The sequence below is a fragment of the Capra hircus genome, chromosome 6, assembly GCF_001704415.2.
Source record: "Capra hircus breed San Clemente chromosome 6, ASM170441v1, whole genome shotgun sequence".
Lineage (NCBI taxonomy): Eukaryota > Metazoa > Chordata > Mammalia > Artiodactyla > Bovidae > Capra > Capra hircus.
In genome coordinates this window covers 23,147,877-23,166,528 of record NC_030813.1, presented here as the reverse complement: position 1 = coordinate 23,166,528, position 18,652 = coordinate 23,147,877, and the positions used below count along the sequence as shown (strand labels likewise).

General features: G+C 37.2%; 1 protein-coding gene across 2 annotated transcripts in view; it reads left to right on the top strand.

Moving 5' to 3' along the window:
- BANK1 (B-cell scaffold protein with ankyrin repeats 1) overlaps positions 1–18,652 on the top strand; it is a 331,256-nt gene that overhangs the window by 121,665 nt on the left and 190,939 nt on the right. For both annotated transcript variants that reach the window (XM_018049269.1, XM_018049268.1), the window contains exon 6: positions 11,712–11,817. In XM_018049269.1, the coding sequence (XP_017904758.1) occupies positions 11,712–11,817 (106 nt within the window). The remainder of the gene's footprint in view (positions 1–11,711; positions 11,818–18,652) is intronic.

Below are 18,652 nucleotides of genomic sequence, written 5' to 3'. Positions count from 1 at the left end.
CCCTTGGTATTTCTAATTTTCTTGAAGAGATCTCTAGTCTTTCCCATTCTGTTGTTTTCCTCTATTTCTTTGCATTGATCGCTGAGGAAGGCTTTCTTATCTCTTCTTGCTATTCTTTGGAACTCTGCATTCAGATGCTTATATCTTTCCTTTTCTCCTTTGCTTCTCGCCTCTCTTCTTTTCACAGCTATTGGTAAGGCCTCCCCAGACAGCCATTTTGCTTTTTTGCATTCCTTTTCCATGGGGATGGTCTTGATCCTGTCTCCTGTACAATGTCACAAACCTCATTCCATAGTTCATCAGGCACTCTATCTATCAGATCTAGGCCCTTAAATCTATTTCTCACTTCCACTGTATAATCATAAGGGATTTGATTTAGGTCATACCTGAATGGTCTAGTGGTTTTCCCTACTTTCTTCAATTTGAGTCTGAATTTGGTAATAAGGAGCTCATGATCTGAGCCACAGTCAGCTCCCGGTCTTGTTTTTATTGACTGTATAGAGCTTCTCCATCTGTGGCTGCAAAGAATATAATCAATCTGATTTCGGTGTTGACCATCTGGTGATGTCCATGTGTAGAGTCTTCTCTTGTGTTGTTGGAAGAGGGTGTTTGCTATGACCAGTGCATTTTCCTGGCAAAACTCTATTAGTCTTTGCCCTGCTTCATTCCACATTCCAAGGCCAAATTTGCCTGTTACTCCAGGTGTTTCTTGACTTCCTACTTTTGCATTCCAATCCCCTATAATGAAAAAGACATCTTTTTGGGGTGTTAGTTCTAAAAGGTCTTGTAGGTCTTCATAAAACCATTCAACTTCAGCTTCTTCAGTGTTACTGGTTGGGGCATAGACTTGGATAACTGTGATATTGAATGGTTTGCCTTGGAGACGAACAGAGATCATTCTGTCGTTTTTGAGATTGCATCCAAGTACTGCATTTTGGACTCTTTTGTTGACCATGATGGCTACTCCATTTCTTCTGAAGGATGGTGATGGACAGGGAGGCCTGGTGTGCTGCGATTCATGGGGTCGCAAAGAGTCAGACACGACTGAGTGACTGAACTGAACTGAACTGATTATCCAATCTTTGGTTTACTGCCTGCAAATATTTAATACACTGTGAAGCCAGATAGGGTTGAAGTGGATGGATTAAGAGAACTCTCACATCGTGAGGAATTTCCCAGTTTTTTTTCATTAGTTCCTTTACAGGTTGGTTTCTTCATTAAGTTAAAGGTTAACATTAGTGATTATCTCCCTTAAAGAGGTCTTCAGAAGATTCTTCCTACTGAAAGAAACTGGAACTTCCAGGCCTCTTAACTTTTCTTTAAAAAAAAAAAAAAAAAGTCCTTGCCTCTCTCAAAAGGTTGATAAACACACAAGCCTTCAGGGTCCTACGTCTTTTCCAACACTGACTCCTCCACAGCATGCCTCCTTGTCTCCTTAATTCCCCCCATTATTCCTGTGTTCTAGCCACCCAGGACGGGGCCCTCTTTAAACACACAGTAAGCCATTTACCCTCATCTTTAAGGCATGGCATTGTGTTTTTCATCTTTGCATACTCAGTTTCTTCACGTAGTTATAGTTCCTGATACATGTGACACAACTGATACTTAGGGTTTAAAAACATGAGAAAAGAGTGATACGTGTTTTCCTAGTGCTATTTAAAAAAATAAGTGAAAACCTATAATATAAGTATACAAATAAAAGAGAAATGAAATCTTCCCTTTTAAAAATTATACTGCTATTTATTTATAAAATTGAATAAGTGAATCTGATGCTTATGAAAGTAAGGGACTCTCAGAGGTTCACAATACTAGGCAAATTTGTACTACAAACTTTCCTTCGCATCCTACCTCAGCCATGAACTCCATGTACATATACTTCATCGTTGTTGTTCAGTCCCTAAGTCGTGTCCGACACTTTGCAACCCCGTGAGCTGCAGTACATCAAGCTTCCCAAATATACTTCATAACTGACTTTTAATGGCTGTAAAATTTTTGATTCCGATCTTGCCTTTCTTATGAACGTTAAGAAGAGGTTTATTACTCAAAAATGCCTAAGGTCTTACCTCTCTCAAAAGGCTGCTTATTATCTTTCCTTTTTCCTACTGGACTGTGGCGGTGTGGTATAAGAGAAATAGTTCTAGATAGGGTAGGAGCAGGAGTTGGATTCTTTTATTAAGTAATCACTTCATGAGCGCTCATTTTCCCTAGTGCTAAAGGAATTCCCTCCTGTGAACAGTGAAGAAATTTAAGTATATGATCTCCAAGGTCATTTCCAGCTCAAATATTCCATAATTGTAAGTCAAGAAAAAAAAATGCTTATTTAGATTGAGAGCTATGACCATTCTCCATTAACGAGGACTGACTTGCAAATATATGGGCTTTCCATATAGCCTTTATTTCCATTTTATTTGCACTGATTCTTAATTCTACTCCCAGAGAAGAAGGAAGTGATTTGAGTTTCATGTACCTTTGATCAGTTTTATTACTTGTTTTGTATTTCTGAGCAGAGATTTGGACTGTAGCCCCCCAGGCTCCACTGTCCATGGGATTCTCCAGGCAAAAATTCTGGAGTGGGTTGCCATCTCCTTCTCCAGGGGTTCTTCCCAAGCCAGGGAGAGAACCTGTGCCTCCTATGTCTCCTGCATTGCAGGCTTTTGAAAGATTCTTTACCCACTGAGCTATCACGAAGAAAACCATCAGAGATTTTTAATCAGACAAAGAATAGTCAAAATGCAATTTGAAGATGTATTTCTGGATTCATTTTTCATATTGTTTGTTCTCCCAATTGGAATGGACCAATAAGAGTAAAACAAATCTTTTGAAGTTTAGATGTGACATTTCCTAACGGTTAATTGATGCCTGATTAGGATACCTCAGACTCAATGATTATACTCACCTCAGTTACAAATCAGTGACTCAAACAAGAACACACAGCTAGTACACTCATCCATTTATTTAGAGAAAAACAAGTAAATCAGTTAGCTTTAATGGTAGATACAGCCACTGTTATAAGAAAAGACTATTGCTGAACACAGAAATAGCCAGTAACATAACTATACTGTTGTTTCTCTACAATTCTTGATCTTATATGCCATCTTAGTCCATTTTCATAGTTATTGGTCCCATATGTTTCAGTTTATGTTTAGCTACTATTTAGAACATATTTTGTTAATGACTTCTTAATTTATAGTTTCTGCTCACTTGATGAAAATAAATACTTCCTCAGTGCTTTATTTCTCCCAAACTGAAGTGTCTCTCTTGCACCTTACATCCGCTTTCTTCTTGTCAAGCTGGGGCTGGCTTTGACTGCCCTCTGCAGAGGATGTCTCTGTGCTGGTGTAAATGCTGTCTATAGCAACCCCATCCAAGCACAGCCTTCTGCTTTTACTGTCTAGTTCTTTAGAGCATTCAGATCTTCAATCATAACGAGCATTTTTAAACAACCCTAAAAAGCAAAGTACAAGTCAAACACTGTTAAAAAGGTTCCTTCATAGCTTTATTCATATAAATAAAAGGTAGGAACAAACCCCAAATATTCCATACTTCTTTGGAAATTAGAAGACTAAAAAACCTTGTGGCCAAAATGTGTTTGTTTGCATTTACTAAAAGTCATTGTACATTCTTGTGGTTCTCTTTATTAAATAGTATTAACAATAAGATAAAGAAATAAAGAGGAATATAATTTGGGAAGTTTAAATTGTGTTTAGCATTCATGAAATATGCTTCTACATTAAACTGTATCAGGACATAGGAAATTAAGTAAAATAAGTCTTTGATAAGGAAAATTAAACTTCTAAGAACTTATTATTTTTCAGAGATCAGCCATTTAGTTTCATCAACCTTATTAAGTATCAACACACAAACAAATATAAATCAGTTATGCACAAGTCCCTCCCAATAAATCTGATGAACATTTAAAAAATGTAACTTGACTTTTCAGCAGCAATTAACACCATTGAACAAACTTACTGTCTTGATTTAATTTTTCTCCTTAACTTCCAGGAAGACATGTGTTCCTGGTTTTCTTCTTACACCCTTTGCCTTTCATTCTCAATATCCTTTGCAATCTCTTCATTGTAGATCTATAAAATAAAATTTTAAATCCATCTAGTTTTGATTCTTAGCCACCCTTATTTTTTGATGAATATTTCCTCTGCAATTTATCTCATTGGCTTATGAGATATACACCAACTGTGGATTTCCGCCTATCTCTCACTGTTCTCTAACTCATGAAATGCATCATAGTCAATCTATTTTAAAAACCAGAAACACAGGAGTCTCCTCATACCTTGCACTCCCTCACCCTAAAAATTCAATCCATTATTAAGCCATATCAGTTTTACTTACTAAATATTGCTCACTTCTCTACACATCTCTCTAGTTTTCACACTTTAGTGGACCTTTTCCTCTTGCCTACATTGCTAGACTAATCTCCTAACTGGTTCCCAACTGTAGGTTTTGCACACACCCTACTTATCTGAAGTCCCTGGTCTGTGAGGGTATTTTAAGAATAATGATGTCAGCATACAATTCTCTTGCTCAAATACTTCAATAGATTCCAGTTGTTAAATGGATTTAAAAAATCTTTAGCATGAAAAATATGGCCTTGATGTCATTGCCCCTCTCACCTTCCAACTTAATCTTTTTAATAAAATAATTTATTTTTAGTTGGAGGATAATTGCTTTACAGTATTGTGTTGGTTTCTGCCATATATCAACATTAACCAGCCTTAGGTATATGTCTGTCCCCTCCCCCTGGAGCCCCCTATCCCTCTAAGTTGTCACAGAGCACCAGATTTGAGCTCCCTGCGTCATATAGTACCTTTCTACTAGCTGCCTGGTTTCACATATGGTAATATATATGCTGCAGTGCCTCTGTCTCAATTTCTCCCACCTCTCCTTCCCTCTCTGTGTCCACAAGTCTGCTCTCTATGTCTGCGTCTCCACTAATGCGTGCAGATAGGTTTATCGGTACCATCTTTCTAAATTCCCTATATATGTGTTAATATGAGATATTTGTCTTTCTCTTCCTGACTTACTTCACTGTGTATAATAGGCTCTAGGTTCATCCACCTCATCAGAACTGAATCAAATGTGTTTCTTTTTATGGCTGAATAATATTCCATTGTGTATATGTACCACAACTTTTTTATCCCTTCATCTGTCGATGAACATCTAGGTTGCTTCATGCCCTGGCTATTGTAAATAGTGCTGCAGTGAACATCGGAGTGTATGTGCCCTCTTCAGTTATGGTATCCTCAGGGTATATGCCCAGTAGTGAGGTTGCTGGGTCATATATAGTTTTATTCCTAGTTTTTAAAGTAATCTCCACATTGTCTTCCATAGTGGCTGTATAAATTACATTCCCCCCAACAGTGCAGGAGGATTTCCTTTTCTCCACACCCTCTCCAGCATGGATTGTTGTAGATTTTTTGACGATGGCCATTCTGACTGGTGTGAGGTGATATCTCATTGTAGTTTTGATTTACATTTCTCTAATAATGAGTGATGCTGAGCATCTTTTCATATGTTTGTTAGTCATCTGTATATCTTCTTTGGAGAAATGTCTGTTTAGGTCTTCTGCCCACTTTTTGATTGGGTTGTTTTTCTGGTATTGAGCTGAATGAGCTGCTTGTAGATTTTGGAAATTAATCCTTTGTCAGTTGTTTCATTTGCTATTATTTTCTCCCATTCTGAGGATTATCTTTTCATCTTGTTTGTAGTTTCCTTCACTGTGCAAAAGATTTTAAGTAGGTCCCATCTTAATCTTCTGCTTCTGTTTTCCAGGACCTCTGATCTGCTTTACTTTTAGTTAATTTCCTACCTCAGGGCCTTTATATGTGCTCCTCTGTAACTGAAACCCTCTCTCTATCGCCCTTTCCAATAAGTATCTTCATCTGGTTAGTTTTAACTCCAGTTTTTAATCCAGCACCTCTTTCTCAGCGGAGCCTTCCTTGATCCATACATCTCCCTATGTATCTCTTTGTAATACTATAATTTGACATTTCTGGGTGTGATATTTTTCAAATTATCTTTCATTGTCTGTCTCTCATTAAACTCCAAAGTCAATAAAGGTGGGGATGCTATCTGTTTAGTTCCCTGTTTCATATCCAAAATCAAGTACACTGCTAGATACATGGCTGCTCAATGTGTATTTTGTTGGATGAAAGAATATACATTAAATTTCCCACCCAACCTCATGTGATCCATCAATCAGAGGTCCTGGCTTCCTGATAGCACAGACACAGGCCATTTTGAGAAGGTTATTGGGCTATTGGCCAAGGCAGTACTGCTTTTGGCTGAAGTTAAAAGAGCAGGGCAAAAAAAAAAAAAAAAAAAAGGACAACAAAGGAAAAAATCAAATGAATATAAAATGATGAGACTAATTCTATTGTTTGTTTTGGAAGCTAGCATCTAAAACAATTCAAGAGAATAATTCCCAAAATTTTTCAAGAAATCATGGCCTCAGTTAGATAAGGATTGTTTGAAAGACATTTCTTTGAATGGTCTAATGCAATATTTGTTCCAAAGCTCCCCTCAGAATGGGAGAAAATAACTGCAAACAAAACAACTGACACAGAATTAATCTCCAGAATATATAAGCATTTGATACAGCTCAGTGTCAGGAAAACAAGCAGCCCAATCAAAAAGTGGGCAGAAGACCTAAACAGATATTTCTCCTAAGTTATACAAATGACCAATAAACACATGAAAAGATGCTCAACATCACTCATTATTAGAGAAATGCAAATCAAAACTACAATGAGGTATCACTTCACACCAATCAGAATGGCCATCATCAAAAAATCTACAAATAAATGCTGGAGAGGGTGTGGAGAACAGGGAACACTCCTACACTGTTAGTGGATATATAAACTGAAATAACCATTATGGAGAATAGTATGGAGATTTCTTTAAAAAACTAGGATTAAATGTACCATATGACCCAGCAACCCCACTACTGGGCATATATCCTGAGAAAACCATAATTCTAAAAGACACGTGTACCCCAGTGTTCATTGCAGCATTATTTACAATAGCCAGGGCATGGAAGCAACCTAGATGTTCATTGACAGATGATAAAGAAAATGTGGTACGTATATTAAAATGGTATATTACTCAGCCATAAAAAAGAATGAATTTGAGTCAGTTCTAGCGAGGTAGATGAACATAGGTCCTGCTATACAGAGTGAAGTAAGTCAGAAACAGAAAAATGATTATAGTATATTAACGCATATATATGAAATATAGAAAAATGATACTGATGAACCTTTTGCAAGGAAGGAATGGAGATACAGATGTAAAGAATGGACTAGTGGACACAGTCGGGGCAGGGAGGGAGTGGGACAAATGGAGAAAGTAGCATCAGTATATGTACACTATTGTGTGTAAAGTGGATTGTTAGTGAAAAGTTGCTGTATAACACAGGGAGCTGTCTGGTGCTCTGTGATGACCTAGAGGGGTGGATGTGGGGAAGGGAGGGATGCTCATGTGGGAGGGGATATACATGTAATTATGACAGAAACCAACAAAACATTGTAAAGGACGTCAGGAGGGAGGGGACCTATGTATACCTATGGCTGATTCATATTGATGTTTGACAGAAAACAACAAAATTCTGTAAAGCAATTATTCAATTAAAAACTAAATAAATGTTTAAAAACACCCTTATTTTGTTTCACATGCATATTTCACGCATATACCTGCATGCTAAGTCGTTTCAGTTGTGTCTGAATCTTTGCACAACTGTGGACTGTATCCCACCAGGCTCCTTTGTCAGTGGGATTCTCCAGACGAGAATACTGGAATGGGTTACCATGCCCTCCTCCAAGGAATCTTCCCAACCCAGGGATGAAACCCACATCTCTTACATCTCTTGCACTGGCAGGCGGACTCTTTGCCACTAACACCACCTGGGAAGCCCATATTTAACAGTAGTAAGGTCTGGCTAAGGTCCGTCTAGTCAAGGCTATGGTTTTTCCAGTGGTCACGTATGGATGTGAGAGTTGGACTGTGAAGAAGGCTGAGCGCTGAAGAATTGATGCTTTTGAACTGTGGTGTTGGAGAAGACTCTTGAGAGTCCCTTGGACTGCAAGGAGACCCAACTAGTCCATTCTGAAGGAGATCAGCCCTGGGATTTCTTTGGAAGGAATGATGCTAAAGCTGAAACTCCAGTACTTTGGCCACCTCATGCGAAGAGTTGACAAACTGGAAAAGACTCTGATGCTGGGAGGGATTAGGGGCAGGAGGAGAAGGGGACGACAGAGGATGAGATGGCTGGATGGCATCACTGACTCGATCGACGTGAGTCTAAGTGAACTCTGCGAGTTGGTGATGGACAGGGAAGCCTGGCGTGCTGCGATTCATGGGGTCACAAAGAGTCGGACACAACTGAGAGACTGAACTGAACTGAAGGTGTTATAGAATGATTGCTAAAGGGATGTAAGGGTGAGAAAAGACATGGTTCTTATGGTTATTCTAACAAATGCCTGCCATAGAAAACTTTATTTCTTTTTTGTTTCATTATTAATATCATTAAATATCTTCATTCAAAAGTCTGTTCAAGTTTGATCAAATTAAAGTTTTGGGACTTTTTTGACCTTATGTGAGGGAGGGGTCAAGTCAAAAAATTCAGCACAAATTCAATCAATGGTCTAGAAGAGTGCTGTTGTTTTGACTTTTATCAGATTGCCTTCACATAATTATGATGTTTATACATTTCTCATGACTGATGGAGATGACAGAAACTGCTAATTGTTCACTTATATTTCTTTTTCCTTTCTTGTATGGTAATATAACTGGCACATGACCACCCAGGTAATTATTACACTTGCTGACTCCCTTGCAGCTAGGTGTAGTCATATAACTAATTGATGGCCAATGGCATGTCAATGGAAGTGATTTGTGCAAATTTCTGATCATGTTCTTAAAAGAAAGATGCAGTCATGCTCTCCCCATTACTCAGTTTTTCCTGTGACTGACTGCAGTGCTAACAAGGGAATGATTTTTGAACCATCCAAAACCATGAAAATGATACACAGCAGTGAAATGACATAGAGCCTGGATCCCATAATCAAGGAGCCAGGACAGCAGCCCCAGACTGCCTCATTCCAGATGTTTATATTAAAGAGAAATGGGCTTCTGTCTTGCTTTAGCCTCTGACGTTTTGGATATCTGTACTACAGTATAAAACCTACATTCTAACTAATTTTAAAGATAAACATTACACAATTTAAAAAGAGAAACTAAATTATTTGTTCAGACTTATTTCCCCAAGCTAGCCTTTGCACTTAATTTGTTCAGTTAGTGCAAAGGCTAGTTTGGGGAGTGAACTCTCCTCATGAATAGATGTGCACTCTTCTAAATCACAGTGATTGTATTTCATGTCCTATAGCTAAGGGCTCACATCAAAGTATTTATTTAAACTCCTAAGTAATTCTGTTGGGTAAGTATTATTAAGGTCCACAACTAATGAGTCCTGAAGCAGGCATTTCAACTCAGATCTCACAATATATTTTCTTCCTGGTATAATTGCTTTCAAGTTATTTAAAGATATTCTACAGCTACATGAATACCTAATCAATAGTAAATACAAAATATTTGAAGGAGGTGTTAAATTGCATTGTTTAATACTCGTAACACTTATTTTTGCATATGTGGTCATGACATGTTGAAATTCTTAGAACTGACTCACTTAAAACTTAGAAAAAGTAATTTGACAAAGGAAAATATCTCTTTTATCTTAGCCCAATTTACTTGTTTTTTCTTTTACATTAAGTGCTTGAAGTTGAATACTTGTAAAAAAGCAAAAGCCTTTTTATAACCAGAAAATATTTGTTCTGTTCTCTGTCATTCTCTCCACAAGCTGTAGGAGGAAATTTTGTTTAAGATATGTAAACTGTGTATCAGATTTTCCTTTAAATGTCTATTTTGGCTGGCTTTCATAGCACACATTATGAACAATGGAATAAACGAAGTGAATCTTATTTTCTTTTACTAGTGAAACTTAAGGAAGTATAAAAATTTGTTATAAGAAAAACAAGATGTTTTTAGTTCAACCATTGCTTTTCTTTTTAGATACCTGAAAGTAAAATGCTACAAATGATATATTTTGTCTCCTATTTTGAACATTTCATAGCCTTCCTATGATTATTTCACTGAAATCATTTCTCTTGTTAAGATTCTTTACTACTACTGTATTTCTCTACCAGATTTTAAAAAATAACTTAGTATTCTGTAGTCAACCTTAGAGGTTTATTCATTCAACATCATTATTTTAAAACCTTTTTCCTTGCCTCTTGTCAGCTATTAAATATGGGAAGATTAGATTTTTGTATTTTTAACCACCCTTCTAGTTAGATATGGGCTTCGCAAGCGGCTAAATGGTAAAAGAAAAAAAAAAAAATGCCTACCAATGCAGGAGATGCAGGTTTGATCCCTGGGACAGGAAGATCCCCTGGAGGAAGAAATGGCAATCCACTCCAGTATTCTTGCCTGGGAAACCCCATAGACAGAGGAGCCTTGGCGGGCTACAGTCCATGGGGTCGCAAAGAGTCAGACAATACTGAGCCACTAACACTTTCATTTTGCATTGCATTACATAGCTATAACTTTCATCCTTTCTCTTCACTTCTAAACAGGACTTTTAGAAAATCCAGAAAGGCTTGAACCACTTTATTATTTGAGATAGGCAGATTATTGAAAAATGAAGAAATAGAATAAATCATTTTTTTCAACCCAATCATTTAATTTCTGTGACTTCATATTGGCAGTCTATCTAATTTACTTGGAAATCATTTCAAAAGTCTTTAGTAGATATTTTTGTTCCATAATCCTCTCTCCACCCCATGGATTTTGTTCATTGGCCTACTTTCTCAGCTTTAATCATCTAGGTCACAAGTCAGTTTAATCCCAGCCATTGCTTCACAAAACACAGTTTAAAAGAAATGGTAGCTTTTGCAGTCTATTATGTCATTGGTAGTACAAGACCAATAGCTCCTCCCAAAATGTTCAGATTAGGGAAATAAAGTTGATATATAATTATTTTATATCTACAGGTGAAAAAATAGGTCAAGATGAATATTCACCCTCACTTTGACACAGAAGTAAAATAATCTCATTTCTGATCCTTAAATTGAAGAATCAGATTCATCATTTTATCTCATTTATTAAAATGAAGCATATATTTTAACAGAATTTATTATTGAAACAAATTACAGTGTTATCATTGACTTCCTATAAAACTCTTCTAAAATTAGTCAATTTTCAAGTAAATTAGCTCATCCAAAAAGAGTGAGTGAAAATTGCTCAGTCGTGTCCAACTTTTTGCGACCCCATGGACTGTACAGCCCATGGAATTCTCCAGGCCAGAATACTGGAGTGGGTAGCTTTTCCCTTCTACAGGGGATCTTTCCCACCCAGGGATCAAACCCAGGTCTCCCACATTGCAGGCAGATTATTTACCAGCTGAGTCACAAGGGAAGCCCAACCAAAAGCAAAGACTTATTTCTTGCATTCATTTTTTGATTATTCTAATAACTGGCTTTTTTCCAAGTCCCTAATATTTTATATTATTATTTTTAAAAAGTTGTAAGTATTATTAAAGGTTACCCAGTATTTATCCCAGTCAATAATTTTTATTATCTTGCACTAAGTAAGTTTCTTTGTAAATAATTAAACTAACAAAACATTTCTTTTTCATTTGAAAACAGAGTGACATTGATGAACTTGATGATATTCTCACATCCACATTCAAACATGAGATACCATACTATGAATTCCAATCTCTCCAAACTGAAATCTGCCCTCAAAAGGAATGTGAGTATTTTCCAACTGCATCAATTATTCCTTTTGTCACATTTCACTCTACGTAATAAATATTATAGCAAAGAGTATAGAATTGCTGATGAAACGTTTTCAAAAACTCCCATCCTTGGTGAGAGAGCTGGTTTTTATTCCAAGAAAATATCTGGATAATGAATGAGGAAAATTGTTCATCATAGCATTATTTATAATTACCAAAAATGAAAATAACTCAGTCCTTTAAAGACAGGTCATTGATCAAATAAATTTCGGTACATATGTTAATGCAGCCATCATAAACAAATTTTATTTTAAACTGATTTGCTGACTGGAGTGATGCTTTGATTTATACTTAATCGAATACAAGTAGGATATATAGCAGGAGATGGAGTGTGAGCCTGTTTTAAGAGGTACGTATGTTTAATAGCATATGTTTGTGTGTGTATATATATAAATGCACACTGCATATATATGTGTACATATATATATATAAATCAATAGTCTGGACAGATATGCATCTGCTAACAGTTATGCATGGGTTCTGCTCTTTCAGGGATTACATTTTTTCATTTTGCTAAATCTTTGTTTTCTACAGTGACCGCATATTATTTTCATCATAGAAATATACATATGCACATATATAAAGGAAAATATATTATGATAAAAGATTGTACTTCTAAATTTATCACAAGCTTAGCAGCATGCATTGTTTATTGCTTATTCCTGTGTTTTTGGTTGACACACTGTTTCTAATACAGTTTTATGCTCAGTATGTGCCAAACACAATGATGGAGATGTAATGGTGAGTAAGACAGGCATGGCTTCAGGACGTGAGAGGTCTCCTATAGGTATATTGTAGGGCTGATGAGCAGAGGTTTTCTTCGGTAGAGTTTCTGTGCTATTTGAAATAGTTTTATCGTCAGGCTGTCAGGCCTGAGGGAAGCAGGAAAAAAGAGTAGAAGCCTTAAGGCACAACTGATTATGATTCACCCAGATGTGCTAGAACGTGCACTATGTGTGGTAAGGTCACATTGCGGGAAAAGGGCAATGGTAGGCTGCTTTGAATAAGTAATCTTATGAGAGTAATGCACACTTATCTTTATTTCCCACATACATTTTAACAATATACAGTTCACTTATAAAAGTTAGACATTAGGTTGGGACAGAAAAGGAACATGACATGATCCCTTAAGATACTCATCGTTTAACTGGGAAAACAAGATATTATGTATGTAATCATAGAGAGGAAAAAATGTGCTACAGTTCACAAAACTGATTACATTGACAATAGAATTTTAAAGAAAAGCTACATTATTTTTCAAGCTATGTTTCCTGAAGGAAATAGGATTTTACCTAGATCTTAAATGATGTGTCTCAATGAGAAAAGAAAAAGGAAACACGGATTCTAAGGAAAAGAAAGTGTATGTAAAGGTATGAAGATGAAACGATGACACAGTTTTTACAAATCCCCTCAGCATTATATTTAAGTTTGTGAAATGAGAATTGTGGAATTGGAGAGGATAGGATGGCTTTGGTCTCTCATTTATAGATAAAGAATTCTAGGTAAGTTTGAAAATGCTTCTTAGTGTCTCATTTATGTTGAAGTATCTGAATTTTAGAGTTGGAAATGATGGAATAGACGTGGTCCTTTATTTTTTTTAGGAAAAGGATTCTTTATAGTTTAAATGGAAGCCCTGACAATATGGATCTGATTCAATAGGTACGGGGAATAGTTAAGCTTCTGCTTTTTAAACAAACTTCCAGGTAAAACTGATGTTGCTGGTTCTCAGACCTTGAGTATCAAGGGTTTAGAGCAGTGGTTCTGAAACTTGGTGCATATTGTAATTAGCTACAAAGCCTTCAGAACACCCTATGCCCAAGCCACACCCCAAATTAATAAAGAATCTTTGAGTGGATTCCAGCTATCAGTACTTTTTCAAGTTTTCCAGGTAATTCCAGTGGGCATCCAAGTTCATCAGTCTCAATTGTTTCAGTGTATCAATATTGCAGACCTGCCAAATAATTCATCTTCATATTGATCTTTGACACGGACAAAATATTACTGTCTTTGTTAAACTTTCTAATTTATTAATTAGAAAGTTAATAGCATTTGAAAACTTTGAGCCATTATTAGACTGTAATGATTATTTTGTATTTGGGAAAATATTTTTATGAAACAATTGAATTTTTGAAAAGAAGTTAAATATAGTCTAGGATAGTTCAATATAATCTAGGTAATTCATTCAAAAACCATATTGTTGGTTATTGCTAGGTGGCAGAGCTATTAAACCTATAACAGAAGCAAGCATAACGTAACATTAGGCTCTAATCCCTAGTGGAAGTACAAAATAACATAATACGAATTGCATAATAAAATATACAACATAGACGTGAATATCACTGAACTCATGTTTCACTTGCCTTATTGGCCCTATAATCTTGACTCAGTATCAGCTTCAAAATATCTGATCATTAAGACCTTGAACCTACATTTCATAATGTTCAGGATGAAAGGATGATAAGATTTGAGAAGCCTTTTATACATGGAATGGAATTAATGATATGTTGTTGAAGAACTTCTATAGAAACACTACTAGAAATATATGTAGCATAGTTCTACATAGAAAGAAATGTTTTCACAAATTAGAAATTACTAATCTTACTCCCTGAAAAGAAAATTAGGAACAGAAAGATGCAATATCAAAGGTATTTTGCAAAAAATATTTTTAAATGTTTTCCCCAAACATGAATTTCACAATGCCTGAAGTTCTGTGTACCTCTTTCAGTTCAGTTCAGTTGCTCAGTTGTGTCCGACTCTGCAACCCCACGAACCGCAGCATGCCAGGTCTCCCTATCCATCACCAGCTGCTGGAGTCTACCCAGACCCATGTCCATTGAGTTGGTGATGCCATCCAACCATCTTATCCTCTGTCATCCCCTTCTCTTCCTGCCCTCAATCTTTCCCAGCATCAGGGTCTTCTCAAACGAGTCATCTCTTCACATCAGGTGGCCAAAGTATTGGAGTTACAGCTTCAACATCAGTCCATCCAATGAACACCCAGGACTGATCTCCTTTAGGATGGACTGGTTGGATCTCCTTGCAGTCCAAGGGACACTCAAGAGTCTTCTCCAACACCACCGTTCAAAAGCATCAATTCTTTGGCGATCAGCTTTCTTTACAGTCCAACTCTCACATCCATACATGAACACTGGAAAAACCATAGCCTTGACTAGACAGACCTTTGTTGACAAAGTAATGTCTCTGCTTTTTAATATGCTGTCTAGGTTGGTCACAACTTTCCTTCCAAGGAATAAGCATCTTTTAATTTCTACCTCTTTACTTTTCATTTTAAATCACCTGAATAGAATATAGGGGCAATGAAGAAATCAATGCAAAATAAAAGAAATTTGGGAGATTATTCCTCATTCTGACATGAGAAGTAAAGGTGATAAGAAAATAATTGTAGTCATGTAAACACTTCAAAGTAGTTACAAATGCATCACTGCTAAAATAAAAAAAGGAAATTAGGAACAGATTTATACATAACACATTATCAAAACTTGTAGTGATTGAGTAAACTGAAGTTTTGGCATGTAAATTGCCTGTAATATTATAGATTCTTCCAGCTCACTTTTTTGATAACACAGCCTCCAAGTATAAGTTTTTTCATATATCCTCCCAAGGATATCTTTTGCACATTCTCAAGTAAATTTCATGAGCTGATGGTTTTGTTGTTGTTGCTCACTCAGTCATGTCCAACTCTTTGCAACGCTGTGGACTGCAGGATACCAGGCTTCCCTGTTGTTCACTATCTCCTAGAGTTTGCTCAGACTCATGTCTATTGAGTTGATGATACCATCCAACTATCTCATCCTCTGTCATTCACTTCTCCTCCTTCCCTCAGTCTTTCCCAGCCTCAGGGTATTTTCCAATGAACCAACAGTTTGCATAACGTGGTCCAAGTATTGGTGCTTCAGCTTCAGCCTCAGTCCTTCCAATGAGTGTTCAAGGTTGATTTATTTCCTTTAGGATTGATTGATTTGATCTCCTTGCTGTCCAAGGGACTCTCAAGAGTCTTCTCCAGCACCACAGTTCAAAAGCATCAATTGTTAGGCACTCAGCCTTCTTTATGGTCCAGCTTTCACATCCATACATGACTATTTTTGTGTATCATTACTAAAAACAAAAATAAGCCCTCATGAATTCTTAGAAGTTTAACACAGTCTGCTTTATACTAGGCACTCTTCTAGATGCTGAGGGAAGATAGAGGAATGTCAGATAAATAAATAAAACCCATACACTCAGAGTGGACCCAAGAAGAAGAGAAAATAAAATCACAAAAATCAGTATCACTAATATAGTGTGTTTTTCTCTACTAATAAGAGCTAATGCTTGCATATTATGTACTCTGTGTTAAGAATAATTCTAAGAACCTCTCTTACTTTATATCATTTAATTCCTCTCAACAAACCCATGGTAGGTACTATTTTCAAACGTGATTTACTGATGAGTCATTGAGAGTGTCTATCATTTGCTCAAATGGTGGTAGAGCTGAGGTGAATCCAGTCAGCCAGCAGAGGTTATTAACCACTCCTCAGCCACTGCCTCCCTATCCACTGTGACGAGCTCTGGCTCTCTGAGGCACAGGAGCCCCAGCGAAAGAGGGACAGTTGGAGTTAGCTTCTCAGCAGATGACCTTGCTGAAGAGGAAAGGTTATGAATTATTTGTGCAGAATTATTTAAATTTATGGCTTTAATGAATAATTTATAAAGGCAAGTTTGAAATTATCTCAGCTACTCTTTATGGTATTTTTTGCAATCCCCAAAACATAGTGATTTTTGCTTCATAGCACATTTTTTCTTTAAATCACCACTTTTACCTCTGAGGACGAATGCTGTCCTTTAGGAGGGAGCCCTGTCTATTTTGTTCATGAATTTATTCCTAGTGCCTGAGAGAGTCTCTAGTACTCAGTAAATATTTACTGTTAATTTGTTGATGGCAATGAAGCTAACCATAGATTAAAATCAATAAAACCCTGGTAAGCATTAGATACTCTTGCCTGGAAAATCCCATGGACGGAGGAGCCTGGTAGGCTATAGTTCATGGAGTCGTGAAGAATTGGACACGACTGAGTGACTTCACTTTTACTTTTCACTTTCATGCATTGGAGAAGGAAATGGCAACCCACTCCAGTGTTCTTGCCTGGAGAATCCCAGGGACGGGGGAGCTTGGTGGGCTTCCGTCTATGAGGTCGTGCAGAGTCAGACACGACTGAAGCGACTTAGCAGCAGCAGCAAGCATTAGGTATCAGACTAGTATTATTTGAGCTTCAAAAATAAGCTCTTGTTTATAGAAATATAAGGCAGCTTATCTGGCTTTCCAGGTGGTGCTAGTGGTAAAGAAACCACCTGCGAATGCAGGGAGACATAAGAGATGTGGGTTCGATGCCTGGGTTTGGGAGATCCCCTGGAGGAGGGCATGGCAACCTACTCCCGTATTCTTACCTGGAGAATCCCATGGACAGAGGAGCTTGGCAAACTGTAGTCCATAGGGTCACACAGAGTTGGAGACAACTAAAGCAACTTAGCCCGCAAACAAGGCAGCTATTTAGAATATCACTTTCTTTTCTTTTCCTTTGTTTTCTTTCATCTTCTATCTCTTATCTATGGCATCTGCCATTACCAGAATGAAAAATTGGCACATGAGCCTTCTGAATGTGCTGCACTGAACTATACCGTGGCTCATGCTCAGTCGTGTCCGACCCTTTGCGACCCCGTGGACTGTAGCCCTCCAGGCTCCTCTGTCAAGGGGATTTACAAGGCGGGAGTACTGGAGTGGATTGCCATTCTCTTCTCCTGAACTATCTGTGTTCAAATGATTGAGACACATCTGTTCATCTTCTCTGAGCTGACACACAAAAAATGTAGGTTTTTTAAGGTCAAACGTAATACGTTTAAATATGTAAGTTTATCACAGGGTTAAAGAAAAACATAAATGCAATCCGTTAGTAACTGGTAACAAGAAATAGTCTGTAATATTCACTCATTTTGTTAAGAAAAATGCACACGTGGGTTAGCCTTGATTACACACACAAACACACACATACACACACACACAGCAGAAAGGGTTTTTTTCCTTTTTTAAATTACAGATTGAATAAATTAATCCTTAAGGAACTCCCTGTTACTTTTGCAGCTGTTGTACAATGATAATTTTCAAACCTGGAGTTTCTATCCTCTGAAATGCTTGACAGGTCCATAAATCCCCCAGACAGCCCAACTACTAACCTATCTGGAAACAATATGCATGAAGGGACTCCTTTGCTCTCTGGGTTTTGCCTTTACCAAATAATTACAGAATATCTTTTTAGTGTTACTGCAGGTGTGAATATTCACTGCATTTAGAACTTGTTTTTTTTTTATGTCTTGTTATAGTTTACCAGAATCACTGCAGTCATTTCCTTCACTGAGTTAGGATTCTCCAGCGAAACGGGATCAAGGGTGTGTACTAAGAGAGAGACAGTAAAAGGTTTACTTTAGGGAACTGACTCATGTGATTGTGAGGCTAGCAATTCTGAAATCGGCAGGGCCGGCCAACAAGCTGAAACTTCCAGCAGAAGTTGATGTTACAGCCTTGAGTCTGAAGGCAGTCTGTAAACTGAATTCCTTCCTCCTTGGTAAACCTCAGTCTTTTCTCCTAGGGCCTTCAACTGATTGAATGAGATTTGCCCACAATATGGAGGGTAATCTGCCTTAAAGTCCCTTATGTAAATATTAATCACACCTAAAAAATACTTTCACAGTAACCTCAAGACTGATGTTTGAACAAACAACTACCCACAATAACCA